The 26,764-nt window shown below is 44.8% G+C and overlaps 1 protein-coding gene across 6 annotated transcripts in view; it reads right to left on the reverse strand.

Annotated features, from left to right (window-relative positions):
* Nucleotides 1-2,305: 2,305 nt before the first annotated feature.
* dachs (unconventional myosin-IXb-like dachs) overlaps nt 2,306-26,764 on the reverse strand; it is a 512,416-nt gene continuing 487,957 nt past the window's right edge. For all 6 annotated transcript variants that reach the window (XM_075883315.1, XM_075883314.1, XM_075883320.1 and 3 more), the window contains one exon: nt 2,306-12,961. In XM_075883315.1, coding sequence (XP_075739430.1) covers nt 12,762-12,961 — 200 coding nt within the window. In that variant the 3' untranslated portion in view covers nt 2,306-12,761. The remainder of the gene's footprint in view (nt 12,962-26,764) is intronic.

A 26,764-nucleotide genomic window follows, 5' to 3' on the forward strand; every position in this document is an offset into this window, starting at 1 on the left:
TTTGTGTCATGCTTGCTCTATCTTTCGTGAACGCGGCTGTGACTTGCTGGGAAACTGATACAGCATTACACGTGTAGAGTGTCCCATGGTGTTGCCTACGTTGTTGTGAAAGCCTACAAGACAACAATAATTCGGACCTCACCGACGCTTCTGTGGGGCCGCTTCTTTTATCACGTAAAAGGCAACTTTGCACAGTGAGTGTCTCGTTTAGGCACGCCAATTAAGCTGACGGCACAACACCGAAGTTCCCCACACCGACTGCAGAACACGTTTCGCATGTATATGCGCTCCCGTTTCGGCGAAACACGCTGACTCGTCTGCGCCCTCTCTCGCACCTATCCTCAAGTTTTCCGGAGCTTGTCGCCAGAGCCAGGCGTGGCGTTGTCATCGCTCCGCAAACTTAGAACCGAGCAAAAGATGCTCCGTGTTTTGAATGGTTTGTATATGCCAAGCTGTCGCAAAGTTTTTTAAACAGGGTGGTTTGATGCTCTTTGAAGAATGTGAGGAATACAGTCAATGAATGCCGTCTTCACTTGTTGCACACTCCTTGCGGCCCTTCGCACCCTTTCATTTATTAAATTCTATCATTTGGTTTGTAATAAATAACTTATTTTAAACGGTTAGGGAAAAGTAAGGACTTTACTTTTTCTTACTTTTGGAAAATCGATAACATTAACAGAGTTACTCTTCGTTGGCCATGTGCCCGTTGCTGGTTGCACTCAGCTCGGGCCCGTCGCTCCTGGCTGAGAGACCTACTTCTTCTTTGTTCATCTTTACTTTTTCTTTTTGTGTCCTCTGTATTTTTTAGGGGCAAAGCTCCTGAAGGTGTGGTTCGTGCGTCTCCTGTATTTAGTTGCCACGTCTCGTTTAGTCCTTGGAATGTCCGCTGAATGGCGGTACTTTTATATAATTAATAAGTGATGAAAAGATGTGAGATGGCGGTACTTGGAGTGTTCACTAGATAGACCGACGTACCCACAGACGTAGAGTCTTGTGGGCAGATGGACGGACAGACAGAGGGATTGACGGACAGGGGGACAGATATACATACAAGCAGACGGACGGACGGGGCCAGCGGATGATGAACGGTTTGCTCATAAAACCATTCGAACTTCGCCCCCCCCCCTTATCATTATTCACTCCGTGGATATGCTGCGATGCTTTTTGTCTTTTTTCTCTGCTAATTTTCATTTATTTCTCTCTGTATTCTTTACTTTCTTTCCGATCTTTCATTCTCCCACTATTTCTCGTGTGCTTTATCTTTATTTATCACTTTTTTTCTATCCGTCTTTTACTGTACTTCCTTCTCCCTATTTCTCATTCATTGTATACTATGCTTTACTCTCTGTGGCCTTACAGCCCCTTTATATAATATCCCGCAAGACGCGCGAACGGAATGTCATTTCTGCAATAGCGAAGTTTTATTGCAGGAAATGTGATTTTCAAAAGATTTTACTGTACTTATTTACATTTCTAGCAGAAGGCTCTTGAAATTAGTCAACTTATGTCGCATTTGTTTTCGCACATGTGTGCCTATTTTTGGCTACTCATAAGCCCTTGGTTCAAGTTGGCTACTTTTTGGCTAATGTTTTAAATTTCTTGGCTATATTTAATCATGTCGACCTGACAACCCTGTTTCCAGAAAGAAAAGATCTGGGACCTTTCAATAAATATGCGGTAATTGTGAATCCATACAAAACATAAGCACAGATCTTGTAGGAATAAAGAAATACTTAATTTGCATAGTTCCAAAAAGAATACTAGCAGCATAAATAACTTTTGCTCCTTTACCTTTGTTCTTCCCGCGAGAGTTGCGAGCGCCTATTCGAAGGCGTTTTAGGTCAACCTCACTAGTTTAGAGAGAGAATTTATTGAGAGAAATGTCGGCCTTGCTCTGGCCTGCTACTCTACACTGGGGAAGGGTGACAAGGGAGCGAAAGAGTGATGAATGACGATGATAAGATGATTATCTTGATACGCTGGGGTAACTCTAAAAACATGCATCCAGTACAGTGGCTTCCAAGAATGCTATGCTGCTGGCATCAATCTACGGACTTAACACTACCTCATCGGTTAATGGTGGACTCATTTACTTACTAAATTAGTCCCAACAAAAGCAAGGGGTTACCCATAGCGGAGTCGCTGGATATATGTAGGCTCAGTCAAGGGTGCAAGTACTTTGTAAATATATATGATGCAAGAAAAACACTTTGGTGCTGACTGCATTTCTATTACGCTTGAATTTTTCTTCCACATACTATAGCTAATTTCCTTTTTGTGGTTTTAGAAATAATAGAACAATGGGTCACAATACGACATTTATTGGTAGGTTTCAACACGCACAATGTTGGCAAGATCACCCTTCATTTTTTTGCGGGTCAACATGAAGACACGAACTGCAATGTAAGATACCCGTTCATACAATGAGACAAGACAGCATGTCTATACAAATGACAGGAGTGTTAACTGTCTCTCACAATAAGTTGCCACAACATGCGTGCCTAATGTGGTCATATGCAAAGGAACTTTGGCACAGCCTACTTGCCGAGTCGACCAACTTGACAGCAATAACTTGAGAATGAGTTCAAGCTATTGCAATAAAATTTCACCCTGCCAATCGGCACTCTTTACATAAAAGCAACATCTCCAATCCCTGAGATGAGCCAAGAATATTTGACATTGTGTAAATAATTTACTACAAGAAAGCATGCCATCAATAAGAAGCAAGCTGAAAACAATTAGTGTATAAAGCCTAAATTTATATTACTCACAAAAAAATAAGATAGACCGGAGCAGCATGGTAAGTTATCTGTGCAGTGAACAGGTGCTAGTAGAGATGTGTATTGCTTTCAGTAGCATCATACTTTACTAGCATCAAATTATTTGACGAATGATGCAGTCATGAACGATTTTTGTATCTATGACCCAGGGCACTGTACTTGATTACATTAAAGAGCATGGTATAATTTTACTGATTTAAATTATTTTGTATTGACAAAACTGCATAGTGCTGGAATCAACATAACCTAGTGAGCGAGTTTCACTCTAAACCACTGTGATAAATTTAGAAGTGAAGATAAAATGGCTAGGTTTGTTGCTTTTGAAATGCAGGTTCGTTGACCAGGTAAGTGCCGTAGAAACAGAGACGTTGAGGGTGGCATTAATTTGATTGTGCCATGAGACAGCAACATGCGCTTAGCAACGTGCAGTTTATATTTTCTAAACATTGTACCTTCGGTCTCATTTTATACGCTTATCGTTTGACTTGTACATAAGATGGTTTCTGCACTTGTGGCTCGAGAAAAGACACTTAGTAATGCCGTGTAATCGCACAAGTGCCTTAATCCCTTCAATCTGAAACATATTAGGCTGCATTAACAAACTGCCTAGGTGTGTGTGTGCGTGAATGTGTAGTGTGTTTGCTCTCAATTTTGAAACTGTTAGAAGACTCATGTACGACCTTTCACAAAACTGTGTGAAATACAACAGGGAATGAGTTACGAGGACTGTGACAACAGATGAGTGACAATGCATAACATGACATTGGACGGCTTAAAGGCGTATGGTGCCAGTTGGTTGAATAGTGTGCCGCTTCATCGAACAGGAACATGGTTTCACTTCTGATATTAAACAAATATTTTGGCACTCTCATCACACATTTTGCCCGTGAACGTTTTATTACGTGTAGAATGCAGAAAGAAATCAGATATGCAACTATGTAAAAAAAAAAAGAATATAATGTATCTTGAAATTAAACTTAAGCCTGATAATAACGAAGTTACAACTTACACACAAATAAGTTTGTTATATCAGAAAACTTCGTTATGAAGGTACAACTCTAAGACTATCTTTTAAAACCTTATCCATCGTATGCTTCATTTTAACCAATATTCCATTATATAAAATTCGTTGCATCGAGTTCATGATCATGAAGCTAGTAAGATAAAAAGCTATCTGAAAATTGTGCATAATTAATTATACTTTCAGCCAAGACTCTAGTATTATCAAACACCTTTGAAATTCCTTTGATGATTCTGAACGGGAAATTTTGGCAGCCTGCCCTGTTCGTAGCACAAGCCTACAAAGAAATTCGTATGAAATTTTGTATAGGAAAAAAAAAACGGTAGCAAGGGGAAGGTAGTAGCTTGCGATGAAAAGCTTGTAAACGGGCGTGGTGTCGAGCCGACATTTAGACACAACCCCTGTTTACAGATTTGTATAGGAAAGCTTCAGAGTTGACAAAACCTTTGTGCAAGAGTCGGTTGATCTGGTAGTTGAACTTATCAGTACACTAACAATCTGTATCACAAGGACAAAATAATCGACAGCTTGAAGCAGCCTTCTATGAAAAAATGAGCTTCAGGTTTTGCTGTCCTAGCTTTCGCTGCCACCTAGTTCAATTTTACAGAACTGATTGAGCACATTCAGTGTCCAGGCTTCTCATTCTCGGTTTGGGGACCTTGTTTAGAAAATTCTGTTGCTCTATGAACAAATGCAGTGCACCAGATATCATATTGTCTAAGCAGCACTGGAAGTTATTGAAGTAACCTTTGAAGAATAAGCTAGCACCCCTTTGATACTTGTAGTATCCTATAATGACATTGACATTATCATACAAAATGAAGACACTGATGACACAGATCCGCATGCAGAGAGTACCCTCTCTTCGCTTCAGTAAAACCTTTCCACTTCATTGGAAATGTTTTGACTGCTATTCATCAATGAAATAGTTCTTTTTGAATGAATAGGGAATGGTTAGTGATAGGCAGACATTTCTTAAGAAATGTTTAGTGTGCAGGACTTCATTACCATACGGCAGCATTGAAGGCGTGAATCTAAGTTAGAAGCATGCGAGACACTTGGTTGGCATTCATGAGCGCCAAAAAAAAAAATGCGGAGAAGAAGACACAGGACTACTGCTGACTGCTAGCTGTTCTGGTTGATTAGTCCCCTGTCTATGTCCAATTTTTTTCCCCTGTTTAGCAATGAAGTTTAGAAGATTCTGCCAACTGTGAATGACCACATGTATACACACAAGCCTTCACTTGCTTCAGTATTTTCAGCCACAGTGATTGTTTGTAATCAATTGATGTTGAGCTGCATTTGAGAACATGTACTCAAAACGCTAATGAGATGGTTTTGAAAGCGATGAACATTTCGGAACTTCTGACACACATGGACATATGACAACCTGGTCAGTGTGACGTTAATAAAGTGGGAGCTGTTACTCCCCCAATAATTGCTCCATTACCGTAGCTAATACTTTTTACAGGAAAACAGGGAGCCAATGGTATCATGTTGAGACTCCTTGTGGGATGAAATAACCCGAGTATTGTTTGTCGCAATTTACAGAACAAAATTACATGCACAGGTAACATGATCGGTTAGGAGCATGTTAATGAACCTACACACCTCGAACAACACTGTATAGAACTAACTGTAAAACAGGCTGCATCCTTCACCAAACAATAGCTGCCTGCAACTTCTTTTGTCATTCGTGACGACCGACTTACAAAAGAAATACATCACTGCAGCATTGTTCTGCACTGCAGTTTAGAATTTTCATAGTCTATGTAGGAGATATTGTAACAACTGTAGCACTTCCACCATAGCTGCTCCTGCGGGACAAAGATAACACTGTGTTAGAAAAAATAATTTCACACATATATGCTCAGGGTGTGTTTGGCGATATCTTCAAAAATTTTTAAAGGTAAGGAAAATGTAACATTTCAACCCTGCCTTCAAAATTCATTTTTTTTGTGCATGGAGTCAGGCATTTGAACAAGACTAGAGGCGTAAGTTACGGTAATAATAAAAGAGTTTATCAGTTTATTTTTAAAGTGGCGGAAGCAAGCAGTGGTGGCAAATAGGACACTTTTGAGTTGTTCTTGGGAAGCACTTGTTTCCGCTTAAGGATTTCTGGGTAATTTTAACATAGCGGTAAAATCTGACAAATTTTGCCAGCGATACGAAACCAAAAAAATTCGGCAGATCCCACCTTCCTGGGAATCGACTTTATGCGAAGCATGCGGAGGGAATGTGACCATGTTGCATTTTTCTAATTGAGTGACACGCAATAAAATGACGCTAAATATGTGTGCAAATGTTGCACGTACAGACACATGCTAAAGACCTGCAGATGTTTGCACCTGCGCAACGATGCTAACTAGAACATGCGTATTAGCAACACCAGAAGCTGATATGAAGCGCTGTGCTTGCAAAGATGGCGAAGATGCTGGCCCTAGACACTGCTACATAAATGAACTTCAGCACATGGCACCTAACCACAATCGATGTCAACTCGATGTGATGGCTGTATCAAAGGAGTACATATGTAATGTTTGTAAAATTCGGTAGGCAGCACTGCAACCACTACTGATGTTTCACCAAAATTAGCGTCTATTTGAAATAGTAGTTCCGAGACCTGATGTAGCTCTGTGGTAGAATGCTTGACTGTCTCGCAGAATTCTTCGGTTCGATTCGTGTTGGGACCCTAAAATTTATTATTTGCATTCGCGAGGGGGTGGGGAAAGTAAAATCTGCCTATGTCCGGTTTTTCTTAACACTGAGATTTATTCTATGCCTTAGTTGGGTTGACGCCATCGATGTCGGGTATTGTTCACGCACTACAATTGCCCATGTGTGTTCTTGTCGTTGCTGCCTAGATACCAAGTGTCAATCACCTGTGGCACATACCCGCTAACCAGTGGCACATACCCGCCTGTGGGTATGTGCCACTGTCTGGCGTGAATTGTTTGATGAAGTACGTGAGAGGATTGTGCAATCATTCATGTCTTGACCAGCGCGTCATATTCGTCAAACCATCTCACCTTCCCATACTAATTTTGGTTCTTGCCAAATTAAGGGCGTGGCCACGAGAGCCCCCAAACGTAAGCAGCTAGATTAGATAGATAGATAGATAGATAGATAGATAGATAGATAGATAGATAGATAGATAGATAGATAGATAGATAGATAGATAGATAGATAGATAGATAGATAGATAGATAGATAGATACGCTCAAAGTGGCCAAAGTTTGCTAAGAAATGCTTCGCATTTAACAAGGAAGAGGGCAAGTGCCATATTCCTCTGAGAATTCTAGGATGAGCGAAATTAAGCTTCTCTTTGTGCAGGCCATGCTTGCGATTAAAGCACGCAAGCATGCACGGTGTGCATTTATCAATACAAAATGAAAAACACTACTATAGTCCTTCGCATGATCCTTGTTGCACTCATTTGCGCTTCAGTTTCGATTTCACCACTTAAATTGGCTGAATTTCTTTGCACCGGAATAACTGGGAAATGCCACTTTCTCGAAATTTCTAATTGGTAATAGGATCTTCACAGGAAGGGCTTCAATTCTAGAATACACCCCGACCGCCTCTCTTCACTAAGTGACATAAATAATAATCATTTGTGGCTTTTAACGTTTTCAAACCATGATATAATTGTGAAGGACACCTTATAAAGGGCTTCGGAAATTTCGGCCATGTGAAATTCTTTAACATGCTCCTAAAGATAATGCACAGGCCTTGAGCATTTTCGCCTGTATCGCAAATGCAGCCAACGCGGCAGAATTCAATCCCGTGACTTGTGGGACAGCAGTCGAAAAACATGACTACTAGACCACAATAGTGAGCTGTACTAATGAAGGGCGCTAACTTAATTTGTTTAATTACTGTCATATTTGAAGTATCTGGTAATCCAAAGATATGCACTGTCACAAAAAAAAAGCAATTATGAAAGAAGCCAGGGAACATTATATTTTATTCTAGTTCTCAGCCTTTCAGACACTTTTCTTAAAACAGTCTGTTGTGCTGAGGGAGGATCATAATTACTGTCATATTTGAAGTATCTGGTAATCCAAAGATATGCACTGTCACAAAAAAAAAGCAATTATGAAAGAAGCCAGGGAACATTATATTTTACTCTAGTTCTCAGCCTTTCAGACACTTTTCTTAAAACAGTCTGTTGTGCTGAGGGAGGATCATCTATACAGCTCTGTAAACAATGAATGTGTTCTCAAGCATACTGCTCAGTTCCCAACCTCTCATGCTCCCAAGACATTTATATTTACAACACACTTTTATGAATGGCAGTGCTGTTGCTTGTACCTTGAATCTTCCAAGGCATAAAAGGCAGTTCCCCTCAAGCTCAAAGTGTGTTAGAGAATTGCACAGTGACATGGGGAAACACTGCCTTGCTTTATTATAGCTTTACTATGTTCCTTCAATAACTGAATAATGAATGCCAATTGAATAACATCATAAGAAAGCAGCCACTTCTCGTGGCATGGTCTACAAGTACATTGATATGACAGTTCAAGCATACTGGCTGTTCTGCCCCATCAATTAAACACTTGCAGTATATGCACGCTGAGTGCCGGTACTTCGGAGTTGAGTGGACAGAAGTCTTCGAAGCACTTCAATTGAGAACACAGTGCCAGAAATACAGGTGGACCGATAGAGCCAGCCACGCACTGCGTCGAACTTTGGCTCTTCCGCTTCTTCACGCCACAAAATGGCAGTATTAGTCACGAGGCTCAAAGCCTGCGTTGCTGACAACTGGACGCGTGGGCTCCTATTGTGCAATAGTGGTGAACAGACACCTTCTAGCCACAGCAGTTGCCACAACCTTTTGCTTTTGCTTTATTCTTTTCGTGTGATGATAGGCTATCCTATTCTTGTGAGCAAGCCATGAAATGGGCAAGAAGTGTTCTGGGCCACGGTACGAATCTGATGACAAGAACTGCACTCAAAAAGTGCCACTTTTCACTGCCTGGTGAGAAGCGAACCGCCTCAAGGTATGGCGCCATATGCTTCCGCGCAAGGACCGCATGCTGCAGTTGACTGATCATGTCTGCGCGAAGCTCTTCGAGCCAAGGTACACAATGAAGAGGTGGAAAGCAGTTTACAAATGACGAGTGCACCACGAAAGGCATCTTATGCTAAAGAGGCCGTACCGACAAGGTTTTTCGACTGCTGTGCTCACCGAAAAAAAAAAGGAAAGCCCCTGTGGATCGTTCACGCCCTCCAGCAAGCAAACGCGCTGCCTCAAACTGGAAAATACTACCATACTTCAAAAACTTATGCCAATGGCGACCTAGCAGGCATGTGGCGTGGTCTGTGAGACAAATAAACAAAACCATGTGGCATCTGATGCCACAGAATTCGAAGCAATAGCAGATACGGTATTACCCACAAGTTTGATCAATATAGTTTTTGAGAACGATAGTGCCTTTCCCAACAATAACCTGAGCTTAACACAAGGTTGAGGTTGACGGGCTGAGAACAATCATGTTTTGTGAAGTTTTCATTACAAGTAAGGCAGCTACTAAGCCAAATGATTCCGCAACTGGCGCGAGCTAATTCTGCTATGCTACTGTTCCCAGCCGCGTCATCTTTGAAAGAGTGGGGAACTTGTCGAACAACTGACTGTAATTCTAGCTCAGTCGGGCAAACTTATGCCTATTCAATACACCCAACTCCCTCGCAACATCAATGATATTGAAATGCTTGTCAGGCGATTCAGCCCAACCCGTTTGTGTGCCAGCTGGTCACCTCTAGATCACCACAATAAAATGCATCTCTACATCACTGTAACAAAATGTGCTGTTTTTGAGTTCATCCTCACCCTGAGTTGGTAATTTTCTATGAACCATCCCTGCCTGCGTGTGCTGTCTTCTCCCCGTGAGATTTCTGCACTTGTTAATAAGAATATCCAGGGTTTTATGAGCTGGAATCACGTACGCTGTAGTAGGGCTCCAGAGATTTCGCCAACGTGATGTTGTTTAACGCGTACTGACCCACACAGTGCATGTGCCTCTATGATGTAGCGTACATCAAACGTGACCGCTGCGACACATATTGACTGTTTGTTTTTCTGCAGTAATACTATAGCTAATAGGTTATTTTTGTTCCTGCAAAGAATATATGCACGATGCCACGTGTCCTAATGTTGAAGCAAGCGCCTATTGCGGAACATAGGGGCAGTGAATTGATCATTTTTCACTGATATCTGCGGCTGTATCATCAGAATTCTGCATTATTTGTTCAATGCTTTTGTTCATTTATTTATTTTTTTGCTCGTTATAGAGCAGAGACAGTGTTTGCTCTTTTCATTTACTTCGAGCGGCGTCCCTGGCCCCGAAACGACCACGCATGAAGCGGCATAATAGCCCTCCTGAGCTATGGTTACCGTGGTGCCATCTCTGGCCCTCTCTGGTTGAGAAGATAGCTCTGCCCTTGGCCTCTCAGCTATCTCCGGGCCGGAGCAGAGTGTGGCGAGGGACGACCACGGCTGCTCTTGGAAACTGCAGTCTTCTTGCATTCCTGTGAACTTTTTTTAAACTGAGATGGCGCAATAAATTTGTCCAATCACATTTTGGCAGCAATACACGCCCCAACTTTGTAAGTGACATGTGGGCTGGCAAAGAAGCCCAAGGTCCTCCTGCTACAACTCCATCACATATGGCCTCTTTGGCACAGTATCTGGCAACCGCTTCCCAAATAATGCTTAGATAAACGTAGCTTAGTATTGTCAGTCCCGTGTTCTCGTATCGCCTAAGTTCGTCTTCCATTAGGGTTTTTCTTCTAAAAGATCACAAATGAACCTCAGGACTTAACCACAGACACTCCCAGCCACTGAACAACTGACCATAGCAGCAGTTGAACATGAGAAGCTGCGGAGAATGATAATAATGTCTTGAGTCGAACAGCTCACCACTGGAATCTGAACCTGGAAACGTTCTATGCAAGGCTCTATCAAGTGAAGTGACATTCTTTTTATGCACTTCACAAGTGGTTTTCAGGCTAAGAAAAACTACAGCAAGCTAGACTACATCAAGAACCCGATAAAGTAAAGCTATAGAAGACTACACTTAACTGAGGTTACAAGGTCACAAGCCAACATGCCCAATGCAAAAATGCTGAAGAGGACGGTATGCAGTCGGTTGAGCAAGAGGTGAGCGTGTTTTATATTTAAGAAACTTGTGATACCCTGTTAAAGTGAATGTCTCAAAACATATGTGCCACTGAGCTGAAATCATAGGAAGATTTAGGAGACTTCAAGAATAATAGACCCATCAACTTAATTTCAGTATTGTATACTAATATTTACGAAGATAACTGCATACAAGATAATTGGAGCACAATCTCAACAGACTTTCAGAACAAGCAGGTATCAGGAAAGGATACTCTACGATAGATAAAAACCATGTAATCAATCGCAAAATTCAGATATCTGCTAAATACAACCAGGCCTTCTATTCAGCTTCCATATACTGAATAGATACATTTGACTCACTAGAAATTCCAAAGGTTATTCACGGAAGCATGAAGTGACCAAGGAGTACTTGAAAGATATGAATGTCCTAGCCACCATCTACAAAGATTGTACAGCTACCAGAAAAAGAATCTAGTACTTGTGAAACAGAAAGCGGTCAGAGAGAGACTGAAAGCTTTTATTTGTATAGTTATAAGTGATCTTCCCGTAGTGAGCATAGAAGAAGATATTATTTCCCCAACTTTATTCAATGCATGCTTGAAAGTGTTGAAACATCCAAACTGGGCAGAAACAGGAATAAGTGCTTACGGAAAATATCTCGCCAGCCTACGATTTGTAGATGACACCAATGGGGACTGCGGATAAAAAAAATGACCGGAGGCCTAAACTGAGAAAATGCTAAAGTAGGGCAAACATTACCATTACTATGGAAACAAAGGTAATGATTATTAGTATCGCGAGAGTTCACAACTGGAAACCTCTCTATAAAGTGGCATCCCCGCTATACAAGAGTATGTTTACTAAGTAGGGAGCCTATTCAAATTCACCAAAAAATAAAGATGAACTGGAGCTTTTATGGACAGGCACTTTAGCATCGCAGGAAAAAAAGCAAATATACAGCCACTGTGTGTGATAATTAACAGAGAAATTTAATAAGAGCTCCACATGGGGACTAAACGAGAGCAGAATAGGAAATACTGAACAAGGAGGAGGAGCCGCCAGTATACCTGGCAAGGCAGGTCACGGACAGATGGCTGCTGGTAATGACAAAATGGACACTGAAGGATGGAGCTTAAGTGAATACAGTGAGATAGATAAAATGGAGAAACCATGAAGTTCCCAGTCATAAAATGGAATCAGTTCGCTCAAGATGGGATAAATTAGAGATCATTCGGAGCGGCCTTCACCATGGAGTTTACATAAAGCAGGTCAATCTAATGATGCTGATGATGATGCACATTATTAATTGCCTTATAGTGATGCTCATAAGGCAACAATTCTCATGTTCGTATACAGTCTTGTAGACAACTGGTGATGCTGCTGAACTTGGCAGAAATGAGGTCCTTTCATCAATATTGACACCTTTAGGTCCAGGCATCACTGTGGCATTGATGCTGATGGAAGGCACTCAAAACTGCTCATCCGAAAGAGAACAGGATCAGCAACTGCATTACAACACCGTGTAACAGCAAGCGGATAGTGGCTGACACAAACAGCACCTACAATAAATGCTCTACACTTGAGAATCAGTGTGGAGGAAACAGTTTCCAATGAGCCTCCTACTGTTGTTCGGCTGATAATCTCGGATAGCAATGTGGTTAATAAGTATCAAACTGAACTTTAGCTGGCAGGTGAGCAAGTAACGAGCTAGGCACAGTTCCACTGATGAAACCAGAATGTTATGACACGACAGTCTTCAGTGTAATTTGTCAGAGTGAGCACCACCGCTCTAAGTAGTTCTGCTCCTCAGGAAAATTTATATGTTGACTCGGGATGCAGGAGGCCCACTGATGCTGCCTGGATTGCTAGGCTGGGATGGCTTGAGCTCAAGGAACTGGTATGGCACATGGTAAGTCTGCCCCTTGTATTCGACGAGCAGGTGACCGCGCTGTGGTGAGGCGCCCACAACAACCACGGTTTCACTTTTGGGCAGTTTCACTTCACCCGCAGACTCTTCTGAAAGTAAAGGACAAGAAAATATTACCTGAGATATGTTTCGCAAGGTCAACAACAAGCAAAGGTGTACGAACATAGTGCGTACGTGCACAATGATGAAGCACTAAAAAGAAATCGATACTCGTGAAAAACACATGACAAGGCGCTATCGAGTTTATTCAGAAATAGCATCCAGCCCATATATAAAAATGTAAGTCATTGCTTTAATCAGATTTTAATGCGTGATCATAAGAGAAACAAACAGGCAAGAAATAAAATACCGTGCATGCACTCACACCAAGGCAACAAACACACTTGATTTTACCTTCTCTATAAAAAAGCAACTGCCCATTGAGAGGGCGAAACGGACGGCTGGTTAATGCAACTCCTTGTTCATTTCATTCAATGCCAGCGTATATGCGTGCTCCTTTACGAGAGCCGTCAGTCTGCTTTAGTGCAGGGAGTGGTCGTGATGCAATGCCACGTGATGGGTAGGGCTAGAGAGCATCAGTGCGCGCGAAAGAAGTGGAGCTGAACGAGCGCATCGAGGCACTCAAGGTAGGCTGCTTGCGTCACACATGTGTCTGAGTGCTTTCCTCACGAAAATGCAATAGATGTGTTTTCCTGTCCAAAGTTATGCTTCTTTGTTCCTTCGTGCTCCAACTTTGTGGCTCTAAGCAAATGCCACCTCAAAGCGATCTTGATGCAGCAGCGTCCCAGTGATGCATCCCCATCAGTTGCCCAGGTAATGCCACAAAAAAAAAAAGTGCTATCTCAAACAAACATCGTGTCTCTTACAGAGCCAGCGTAACTGCTAAGATTGTGGACACGAGGATTGCAAGACGTCACCCCTGGGATCTGTACACAACTGAACAAAAAATTACTTTGTACGATTGCCTTCATGAGGCACCACATGATGGGTTCTTTTAAAAAGCCCATAAACTACCTAGAGGTCGAAATTCAGTTGTGGTAGGAAAATTGTGCAGAGTGTACGACGAACATGAAGCTGTGAGAATTTTTCGAAACGGTGCCGTAATGGCGCGGTTAGATGTGTTTGATTATCAAAACCACGATGATGCCTCCTTTTGCTCTCTTCTCTGCTGCCATGGTATCCTTATCCAAGGACGCCTTGGCCTCTCGCCGAGCACCCCTCCCGTGCCCCTCCTTATCTCACAGGGCATGCAACTGAATGTTTGTTGGCAAACCATGCCAGCCATTCTCACCCGTGCTTATATGAATCGTGCCCATATGTATCCTGCATTGCGCGCATGCCTTCAAAGGGTCGCCAACACGATGAACTCGTAAGCATGCACGCGGGCAACACGACTAACAACGAGCAGCACGGACAGCTGCTTGCAGACTAACTGGAAGTCAGAGGCTCTACTCGACCAATCACAACATATCTGTGCCTAGCGTGGATATTTGAACGGCGCGTCACGCGGAGGCCTGAAAGGCCTGTACAGAAGAAGGGATTGTTTCTTCGTATTTGTGGCACGCCGGCGACTCGTAGCTCTGCCCCATGTAAAACCATTTATCGCGACAGCATTCTACAGATGATGTGCGTGGTCACTTGAAAAGTTCAAACAAAAAATATTGGAGTTATTTTAGGGGCACTAAAGCCATGTTCTCTCCCCAGTGACAGCAAAGCACACGCGAAGGCTAGGAGATGGGTGAGAGCCGAAAAGGGAAAGAGGAGAGGATGGTGAACGGCTGGCTTGGGCACATCTGGCTGGCATTAAAAAAAAATCGCAATGTTCATAGACTGCCGCGCTGCCAAGCGAAATTCAGGAGCGTCCCCTCTCAAGAATGGTCAGTAAGCAGACACTCCATTGTTTTTAAGGCATTCGTTACGACTTCGCATGTTTCCTGCATCAGTGAATAAACTTGTCCCTCCATGACATCACAAATCTGACTCGTTCTTGCGAGACACACGTGAAAATACATGGCAACTTGCGCTTTTGATGATAGCCCGCAGAGTGCACATAACGGCTTCACGAGGTTATCTATAGCCACATAGGTTCACCTGATCTCATTTTACTAGCATTCGCTAGTGATAATGCAGGGAATGAATCCTGTTCGCAGAATGCGATAACAAATTGACCAGTGCGGCTTGTCTTTAATAGATGGCAGCACACTGTGAGCAATTTGAATATTGACTGGTGCGCAAAATGTTCTCCAAAGGTCTTTCGAAGTGTTCGAAGCCGTTCGGCATAGGGAATTCTCAGATTGCTTTCAACAGTGGTGTTGAAAAAAATTATCTTGATGACGAGAATTTTCATTGGATGTAGAAAGCTGCCGACACATTGAGAGTGACAACGACGATGAAGGATCTGCTGCTAACTCACGAGGACCAAGTTGAACTTCTCGTCTCCTTGTGTGCTAATGTTTTTTTTATGCTCGTAAGTCGCTTCAATTGTATTTATAGTATAACATAATTCAGCAAGGTCAAAATAAATGCATATTTTTCTTCTGAGCATGGCATTTAGCCCAATTAATGTGACTATCATGGAGCGTCCCAGGGATGGCACCCTGATTGAATTTTGGAGGTGTTTATTTTTGGGGGATAAAAATCTGAAGGACATTCTTGTCAGAGCAAAAACAAACACCCCCGAAATTCAATCAGGGTGCCATCCCTGCGGAAAAGCTCGATGCAAGGTATGCCCACAGGTGTTCACAACACGTGAATCCAAAGCGAACTTCTCGGATTTAAAATTCTGCATAACTGAAAGTCTTAATTGTGACTCTAGCAACGTAATATACATGCTACATTGAAACATCTGCAGACAAGAATATATCGGCCAAACAGACACGCCATTTCGGCTGCGGCTCAATAATCACTGGTACCACGCCACTTCACTGCCGAAGCTACTTTTATTTGGACATCTGCGCCTGCCAAACCACAGTTTTGAAAATATCAACAACTCTTTTGCAGTCCGATTTCTCAAACAGACGCGAGTGTAAAGAGCGTGAGGCATATTTTATTTTCAAATTTCGAACATTAGTAGCCGGCATCAACGAGGACCGCAGAAGACTCTCCTGCCTTCGAGAAGTAAGCCAGGAGGAAATTGGTGACAAAGATTGATAGCTGGAGAACATGCTTGTTTTTTAAGAGTGACTCGTACGTGTACACTGTCCTTTCTTTTTTTTTTCTCCTTTTTTTCTTTTTTTCACATGCACATACAAAGCGGTTCTGTTCGCCTACCACTTGATGACCATTGAAGGGAAATGGATGAAGATGAAAGAGAGCCGATCGACCCATTAAGGGGAAACCCTTTCCTTACGCACGCTGTCACGGACCCCTCCCGCCACCGCGGCGACAATCTTGGGTGGCTCGACACACGCCGAGAACTGACCAGCACGGGATTGGAACCGGATGTGGACGTACACGGACCTTTGGTTTTGTTCTCAGTGTCGACAGTGGTTCTTCTTCTTTTTTACTTTCTTTTTTTCTTTTTTTTCCTTTGGTTCTTTTCGTCTTTTTTTCTTTCTTCCTTTTTTGTAGTTCTCTCTCACTCTCGCAAACATCTTCCAAGGCGAGAGGGATGTGGCAGCAACGAAGTTTGGAAGTTCATGTTAGTATAACTCATCCCCTGATGAAGGGAGGACCCCTCCCGAAACTGTTGGGAAATAAATATATTTATCCTTGTTGAAAACGCTCCCGTTGTGCCATATCCCATACCTATATATATATATATATATATATATATATATATATATATATATATATATATATATTGTTACGTCTACGAGGGGGGTTTATTCAGAGCCGACGTAATGGTCGACTGAACGGTATGCAGCAGTGAACGCGCACGAGCGAGCTCTTGCCACCAACGAACGTCCTCTTCTTTTGCCACCACCCTGTTCCCCACTACACAGGTGCGCATACCTAAATTACATATGTGGTAACATTTCCCTCCGCGCAGACGAAGCCCACAGGGCGAGTCAAACAGTCTCTCGAAGAATAAAGCGCTTCAAACGTGCAACATGGGCAAGTTCAGTTTTTGCAGACCGTCGGCCGTTCGAATGGAGACGCGCTATGCGGTTAACTAAATCACTGATACGGTTTAGAATAAGATATCCCGCATATTGCGCTAGAAGTTTCTCGCACAACCGCCTTTTCTAGTTGGTGTCCACAGCAACACTAGGTCGCCGCGATTGTATGTCACGTGTCGGTGCCGGTGGTCAAAATGTGCATTCGAGCGGAAGCAAGAGGACGCAAATAAGCAAAGTGTTTAGCTTTTTCTGCCCGACAGATGATCTCAGATATGCAGCGATCATGATGGTCCAAACACGGGAAGATGGTATTCAGGGTATGACGAGGTGGTCGAGCATATAGAAGAAAGAAAGTACTGTAGCCGGTAGTTTCATGCAGTGCGGTGTTGAATGCATATGTGATAAAAGGTAGAATACTGTCCCAGTCCTTGTGATCTGATGCGACATACATAGACAGCATGTTCAAGAGAGTTCTGTTCGTTCATTCAGTTAGACCGTTCATTTCGGGATGATACAGTTAATTGGATACGTGAATTCTGGACCGATCGCCTTCAATTTGTTTCCACCAACTCACTTTCCTCGTCTCTATCCCCTGTTTTATCTGGTGTGCCCCAAAGCTCCGTACTTGGACCGCTACGCTTTCTCATTTATATTAATGACCTACTTGTTGTTGTATCATCTAATATACGCCTTTTTGTAGATGACTGTGTTCTGTATCGTCCAATAACAAACTCCATAGACTCTTCCTTTCGCCAGGATGACCTTCTTAAAATCCAGGCGTGGTGCAACCAATGGTACATGTCCCGCTACGTCAGTAAGTGCTCTCACGTGTCCTTTCATCGTCGCCGTAACTATGTAGCTTCTTCTTACTCTCTCAACAACAACACATTAACCCAACAAGACATTTAAATACCTAGGAGTACATATATCTAGTGATCTGTCTAGGGCCCATCATATGGGCCGTAACCTATCATCAGCAACCCCTAAAGTCAAACGACTTGCATATAAAACATTGATTCGATCCAAACTAGAATATGCCTCTGCTATTTATGAAAATCACAAGGTTAATATAATCAATTCCCTCGAATCAGTCCAGAACCGCGCTGCCAGGTTCGTTCTTTCCGATTATTCTTACAGGTCAAGTGTATCCACCCTAAAATCTCAACTCTGCCTCCCCTCACTTTCTTCTTGCCACAAGACTGCTCGTCTAATATTATTTTTTAGGTTTTTCCATTCGCTGCCTCCAGGAAATCAAATCATCATTCCTGCACATCGTTCCTCTCGCCACTCGTACCAAAATGCTGTGTATCTACCACGTGTACATACGGCCACCTACCAACGTTCATTTTTCCTGCATACTACCGGAGAATGGAATGCCCCTCCATCCGATATCGCCCTCATCACCCACATTGCTCAATTCAAAGCTGCCATTGAAGACCATCTTTCAAATCACGACACCTAACCTGACCTGCCAGTTTTTTCATTCGCCCACCCCTCATGTAATGTCCCATATAGGACCTTTGAGGTACTATGAATAAATAAATGAATATGGTGTAGAGTGCCGAAACCTTGATGCACAGACACGAAGCATCTCTTCCACCAGGTCTGCTGTGAATTGTCGGCCACGGTCACTGATTACAATTTTGGAAGGTCCATGTCGAAGAATTACAAAACGTAGCATGAAGAAAGACACATCGGCTGCAGTTGCCGATGGTATGGCAGCTGTCTAGCAGTACCGTGTTAAATGGTCGGTGCAGACGACTATCCAGCGATTTCCATCAGAAGACCGGGGAAAGGGCCCAAGGAGGTCAATCCCGATTTGCTCGAATGGAGCTCTAGGGGGTGGCACCGGATGTAATCGCCATGGAGGAGGACTTGTTGGGAACTTATGACGTTGACACTCATTACAGCTAGACACGTATTGTTCCGTCGTCTGGTGCATTTTGGGCCAGTAGAATCTTTCTTGAAAACGGCGAAGAGTTTTCGCTGTGCTTAGATGACTGGATGTCGGGTCATCATACATAGCCTGTAAGACATAAACGCGAAGACTCTTCGGAACCACCAGAAGATATCGTGAGCCAGTGCTGGTGTAGCTCTTTTTGAAAACTAGCTCGTCTCAGATGCAGAAGTGTGCAGGCGATAATTTTGGTTTGGTAGCAAGAAGTTGCTGTATGGTGCTGTCCCTTTGTTGCTCATTCTTAAAGGTCTTGGCATCGGGAAATGGTTGGTCCAGTGATGTGATGTAGGTGTCGAAGTTGTCTGCGTCACATTCCGTCATTGGAAGCGGTAGTCGCGAAAGACAATCTGCGTAAGCGTGACGTCGGCCACTTTTAGAGGAAACCGTGAAGTCATATTCTTGTAAACAGTGCCCAGCATGCCAGCCGACCAGATGGGTCACGCAGATTGACCAACCAGCAGAGAGAATGATGGTCTGTCATGGCGGTAAAGGGGCGTCCGTACAGGTAGGACCGGAAGCGCTGCTCTGCGAAGACTACTGCAAGGCATTCTTGCTCTGTGACAGTGTAGTTACGCTCAGACTTGCTGAGCGAGCGACTTGCATACGCTACGACGTGTTCTTGATTATCCAAGCTTTGAACCAGGACAGCACCTACACCAATACCGCTGGCGTCTGTGTGAAGCTCAGTGGGAGCAAGAGGATTGAAGTGTCGAAGAATCGGATGAGACGTCAAAAGAAACTTCCACTCCAAAAAAGCAGACTCACATTCAGGGGTCCAGTCAAACTGCGCTTCTTTCTAAAGCAGACACGTGAGTGGGTATGCGATATTGGCAAAGCCTGGAATGAATTGGCGAAAATAGGAACAAAGCCCCAAAAAGCTGTGCAGTTCTTTCATCGAGTGAGATTGCTTAAATGCTTCCACTGCGGCCGTCTTGGCGGGATCCGGTCGTATGCCTTCTTTGTCTACTAAGTGTCCAAGGACGAGTGTTTGGCGCTCTCCAAAACGACATTTCTTTGAGTTGAGCACCAAGCGAGCTTTGCTTAGGCAGTCTAGCACGAGGCCAAGGCGTGTGTTGTGCTCACAAAAGGTGTGCCCAAAAATTACACCGTCGTTCAAGTAACACATACACACGTCCTACTTCAATCCTTGCAGAATGTTGTCCCTAATGCGCTCAAAAGTTGGAGGTGCGTTGCAGAGTCTAAACAGCATCACATTGAATTCAAATAGTCCATTTGTTGTAACAAATGCCGTTTTTTCCTTGTCTTCCTCGTGCATTGGAATCTGCCAGTAGCCTGACCTCAAATCTACAGACGAAAAGTAAGACGCCGATGATAGACAGTTGATAGCATCATCAATCCACGGAAGTGGGTATACGTCTTTTTTAGTGATGACGTTGAGACGGCGGTAGTCAACACAAAATCGCCATGTCCCATCCTTCTTCACTTGAATTACTGGAGCGGCGCACGGACTACATGATTCTTGAATTACATTCTTCTTGAGCATCTCGCAAACTTGTTCATTGATTACTGCGCATTCTGAAGGCGATACACGATACGGTTTCTGTCGGAGAGGTCTGTGAGATGTCATGTCGATTCTGTGCTTTATACGAGAAGCAGGGAATGATGATGGACCGTGCTGAGCGAAATCGAAAATACCGGCATGTTTGCGCAAAATACTCGCCAGTTCATTATGTTGTTTGGTGCTGAGTGACTTGTCAATCATAGCCATAATAGTGGTGTCTCTGGCTTGCAGATTATCTCAACGTGTCTTATCCGGGGAATCGCTGCTTTCTGCAAGGATGGCAAGCGAGAATACTTGGTGTTCACGAATCTCTACAAGTTTCAGATCCTCCAGCAGCACTGTTGGTTCGTCAGAGCAGTTAATCACCCATAAACCAGTATGCCCTTGCACAACCGATAGCGTGCAGTAGGGTATTAAAACTGTCTTCTTTATGCAACTGAGATGCACGGGCTCCACAGTTGCGTCAAATGTTTTCTCGCTTGCAGGTGAACAGACAACAGGGACACATTCGCAGACAACGGCGACACAGTTGTGTCCACGGACACGCAAAGAGCACCTTCCTGACAGGGCGAGTTTTCTATAAACGCAACTGGGATATCGGAATCTACTGTAATTTGTCCTGTGCGACAATCGAAAGTGGCACCACATAGCTTCAAGAAATCGACTCCCAGAATGACGTCACGTGTAGTATGAGGGAGAACAGCAAACTCTGCAACAAAGTTCTGGCACGCCAAATTAACAGCTACAGTGTAGACACAAACAGATTGTAATACCTCTCCACTCACTTTACGAAACGTATCAGGACGGTCCCGACGAAACATAACTTTTCGTCCAAGGAGGTGGATGAAAACTAAACTCATCACTGACACGGTTGCACCTGTGTCCACTAAGGCCATTGTTGGTACACTATAGATAAGCACTCGAACCTCATCGATAAGCACTCGAACAGCACCTCTACCACTCTGTTATGTCTACGAGAAGGGTTTATTCAGTACTGATGTAACGGTCAACTGGACCGTTACATCAGTACAATGTTACAACGAAGACAGAATAAGAACAGCTGGCCCAGGATCGGGTGTTGTCTCTTGTTCTCTGTCTCACTCATCACGATGGCACAGTCGACGAAGAAGAAGTCTTACGTCCCGGCTTCGTCATCCAGGACAGCCGTGATAAGCGTCGCTTGAGGACAGCGTCAAGGCCTCCTCGGCAGCTGTTCACCTGCCGCCACTGCCACCACCGTTCGGGGACGGCGTCAAGGCCTCCTCGGCGGCTGCAGCACACAAGGAACGCCGTCCACGCGTCCTTGGCTATGGATTCTGCCATCAGCGCAAGCCGACAAGTGAACCCTCTGCGGGAAGCCACTGGTACGTGTCTTCGTGGTTTGTCGGCAGTGTGGGCTTATCCATCCAGGAACGCCGTTCACGCTTCTTTGGCGATGGAGTCAACAACCCGACCGCCGTTTCATCTGCTTATCGGACCATCAGTGGACGGTGTCCATGCCTCCTCCGTGGTACCAGGGCATCACCCAATGGACGCTATGCTACCACTACGCGGCTGTAATACGCACGGGCTCCTGTCCTTTGGGAATGCTGTTCAAGTTTCCCACGGCCTGCATTCCCTGCCCGGTACTCTTCCAACACATAAGCCGCCAAGAAACGCTGTTCATGCTTCCTTGGACGTGCGTGTCACCACCGTGAGTACTACTAGAACCACTTACTTCACGAAGGCGAGCCAAAGCGGTTCAGAAGCCTCGTGCGACAGTGCCGTGGAGCTGCGGCGTACCATCGCACTGCTCCGCGCCGAGACTAACAAACTGACAGTGTTGATCGCCGAGCGAGCTCCTACAATGTTGCCAGCATTGTGTGACATTAACGCAGTGTTGGATGTAGCTGCCTCATACGACCTTGAGGCAAGCACACCGAAGCAACGCAGGGAGCTTCGGTCTTCTCTGATCGAGCTCTCACACCAGCTCGACTGCTTCGCGTCGGTGATCTCTGCGTTGCCACCTGCCACCTCACAATCACCAGCCGTCTGTGAACTACCGGAATTCCACGGGGTCCAAAACGATGCCGACAGCTGGGTGGCAACCGTCAACGCGATAGCAATGCGCGAGGCCTGGACGGAATCTCAGAAATAGACCATGGCTGTAGACCGTCTTCGGGAAGGTGCAGCGGCGTGGCACCGGTATGAAGGCTTCAAGCAGCAGTCCTGGGTGGAGTAGAGCTCCAAGCTCATAGCTGCTTTCGGCCGGACACTCTCCGATCTCCCTTCCACCACCCAGTCCAACCTGACCGGTACCGAGGATGGAGTTCAAGAAGGATTTCATCTCGAGGCTCCAGCTGAGCACTCCATTTCTCCACATGAGCTTCCAGACTCGTCGCTGGTACCGGACCCAAATTCGTGTCAGCCATCGGTCACCCCGTCGTCTTTCATGGGGGGAGATACAGAGGGGCACAGGGTAGCTGGACCCTCTGTAACAAGCAGAGACAGAGATGGCGGCGCACAGGCTCCTGCGTCAAATCATGATGCCCGGGCATCGCAGCCTGTCCAGAACGCCAACGGCAATGAAGACCAGGGCCCCAAACTGTACCAACGGAATTGCCTGCTAAGCGTGCTGCGACCACTACGAGATAGCCATGGTCACCGACCAGAGTGTTCGACAGCCCCGCAAGGCGAGTCATCGCGTCCACGAGAGGGACCCCACAGACGCAGCCAATATGATGACAGCCTCACAGAATGTCCTGCCGCAGATTGCAAGACTGGCCGTGAATTATGTTTTCTGCCACACATCACAGAAGTTGCGTACCCACTCTCGACGCCAGTCAAGGCACCTAGCGCGTCTTTCGGGATACGCCTTCGGCAACCCTCATCCGGCATTTTACGTCAGCCGCTGATTTTGCGGCCCGTCCAAAGCGCGCTGTCAGATGCATGTTTGGCTGCTTCCCACAGAGAGCCTCTGCATGGCCGAGACCGAACAAAACGATGCAGCCAGTCTCGACCTCCCAATAGACTTGTGGCAGACTCTGGCACTCAGTTCCAGCGTGGCCGAGGCCGACCTCTGAGATGCAGCCAGTATCGACAGTCAGATATACTTCTGGCAGATACCCCGACCAAATCACAGCATGGCCGAGAGCGTCTGCCGCAACAGAGCAGCCAGTGCCGGCCGCCTGAGTCCACAGCACTTTTTCAAGAGACATCGTGGTGTGCAAAAGAGCGACCAGCTCGAGGCAGCCAGTGCCATCCACCAGAGACGGTTCCCCCAGACCGTCGCTCCATGTTGCATTGTGGTCCGGACTGATCACCACGATGCAGCCAAGCCCGCCCACCAAAAACTTTGCCGCCAGCTCCACGCGCGCGCAGTCATGGCCGAGTGTCATGACCAAGAAAGACGCTGGCACTTCGGCGTGCGGGTAGCTAGAGCAAAGAAGAGAAGAACGAAGATAGAATAAGAACAGCTGGCCCAGGATCGGGTGTTGGCTCTTGTTCTCTGTCTCGCTCATCACTGACACGGTTGCACCTGTGTCCACCGTGGCCATTGTTGGTACACCATAGATAAGCACTCGAACCTCATCGATAAGCACTCGAACAGCACCTCCACCACTCTGTTACGTCTACGAGAGGAGTTTATTCAATACTGATGTAACGGTCGACTGGGCGGTATACAGCAGTGAACGCGCACCAGCGCGCTCTTGCCACCAACCTAACGTCCTCTTCTTCTGCCACCACCCTGTTCCCCGCTACACAGTTGCACATACCTAAATTACATATGTGGTAACAATTTATATATATATATATATATACGGTAGAAAAAGAGGTGGACAAACGTGCAAAAAAACACTAGTTTTACTTTTTATATATATATGTGTATATATATATATATATATATATATATATATATATAAGTAAAGGCACAAACAAATAAACGAAAGAAGTTCTAAAGCCCCGACTGGGGATTCGAACCAGCGCCCTGCCACTTCTCTGGGCAGTGCGCTAACCAACTAGACAACACTGCTCATGCTATCCATATCATTAAAGGCGAGCTATATATATCTAGGGTTGTTCGTTTTCGGGTTTTATATTTTTTCAAATTCGAGGGGTAAAAATCGGGCGGTATTTTTCAAACTGATATTCGGGAAAAAATTGGTTTTTTTGCGAAACCATTCTTTACTTCGGGTTTTTTCAGGTTAAATATACGGTTGTACTTATCAGAACTTACACTGAGCATATCAAAACGTATCACGGGCTTTTTAAGTATAACACGTTAAATGCGGTGTTTCAAGTGGTAATTGGGACAGACACCAGAGTATTATAGCAAAACAGTATACGACCCGAAATTTTGTGTTTGTTTGAAAATGAATCAGTGGTGTTTGAAAATGAATCAATCAGTAAACATTGACTCTTAGAAATTACACATTTTATTCTCGAAAATCTGGTCATCGATTTCTTACACGTCCTTGTTGACATACATTATCATCTGCATGCGCAACATGTCAGTCTCCATTCGAGATTTGTCCGGTCGTTGAACATATCTCAGCGGGGAGAAAGTTCTCTCCACATCACAGCTACCATTAGCTAGGCACAACAATGTCAGTGCAGCATTTGCAAGCTTTGGGTAGCGAGAAGTAGAGTCATGCCAATACTCGATTAGTTCGACAGCTGGGTTTGTGGGGCTCGCTTCCAGCAAATACTGGTTGAACTCGTCATTAAGGGAATCTACATTGTCGGTTACGAACATGAACAGAGGTCGGTAGTCCTCAAATGACTGCCCCAGCAGACGCTTCTGAAACGGATCAAGGACGGCTCCCAACTTCCACAAAGTTAGCTGGTTTTCCTCTTTTTCTGAGACGTTCCGTCCAAGAGTGCAGCGCCATTTTGTGGCGAATTTTGTGCAGAACTCTTCAGAACATGTTTTTACTAAATTAGCGCTGCGCTTGGGTAACATAGACAAAACAGCTTTGGCCTGATCGCTTTTACCGATCATCGCCGAAAGCTCCCCGACAATCTGCTGCAGCTTCACGTTTACCAGGTGATCAAAGCTGGGCATCAAAAGCTTCCCACTTTCAAGCGTTTTCTGGGCTTCCAAAAGTGGGCCGAGTGCATCTCTCATCAAGATTTCCTTCGCATAAACAACTTCTTTTTCAGAAAGTATCCCTCGAATAGCTTCCCCTTTGCTGCTATCATGCGAGCTTTCAGCAAGTCCTGTTAACGAGCTCCACATTTCTACGAGTACCACAAGTGCCTTGTAGAAGCTTTGCCATCGATTCGGGACAACAGAAGGTGGCTTCTTAATGTCAGGTCCAAAGAGGCCATTAGAAGAACAAATTTTAGTGTAATTTTGGTAAAGCTTGTTAGCGTGCTTAAATAACGCTCCAAACTTGATCACTACGGATCGAACATCACACATGCATGGTAAAGAAATGGCATGGTCAACACTTACATGAATAAGGTGTGCTATATCTTTCACGTGCAAGATTTGGATCCCTTCAGCCTGACAGATTTCTCGAACCATCTTTCGCATGTACTCCGCTGAGTTTGTGGCTACTGCCACAACGTCTTTCCACGTCTTGCCAACCGTCAGGAGTGCCTTGCTAACTGCGCTGGCCACCGTGTAACTGTTCGATGCATTTACCCTGTCGACGTCGACCAGAACAACGTGCTTCTTCACGTTTTTCTGGCTATAGTAGCACAAGAGAGTGTTGATAGTAGGCACACCAGTGATGTCTGGGGATTTATCGACGATGACGCTCACTTTCACATCTCGCATATCATCGCGGATTTTCTCCATGTCCTTGTCAAAAGCTTCTTTCAGGTATTTCAGCCGAAGTCTTTGTCCTGTTGGCATGGTCTTCGCGGCCTTGCAGTATTCGCGTGCGAAGTCTCCCAGTGTTCCGTCCGCCTGGTGCATGCTTATTCCGCTGTACACTAGGGCACGAACAAAGTCATGGATAACGCCGTCCGCTTCAGTTTCTTTCGCACGCTGTCTACAGGACATATCAAAAAGCGTCTGCTGAGACGTTCCCACAGTCTCAGCTTCTTTGGAAGCCGTCTTGAACTTCTTATGACGAGATGACATAAGATGCTCACGAATTCGGTTGTAGGGCTTCTTCGCTGGATCGGTGACCATCTCGGTGTTGCAATATTTGCACACTAAAGTGCGGGTGCCTTCACTGTCTTTCGTTGCGATCTGGAGATCATGTTCTTTACACCAGTCATCCAGTGTCTCGTTTTCTTCCCATCTCCACGCTGAAGTTTCCGGTGCCGCCTTATGTCCGCGACGGTGGCTTTGCGCTCACAAGACGCGCCTGGTAATGCTAAGTGAGGATGGCGATATGCGTCTCGTCTCGTGTCGCGC

The sequence above is a fragment of the Rhipicephalus microplus genome, unplaced genomic scaffold (genome assembly GCF_043290135.1).
Source record: "Rhipicephalus microplus isolate Deutch F79 unplaced genomic scaffold, USDA_Rmic scaffold_16, whole genome shotgun sequence".
NCBI lineage: Eukaryota > Metazoa > Arthropoda > Arachnida > Ixodida > Ixodidae > Rhipicephalus > Rhipicephalus microplus.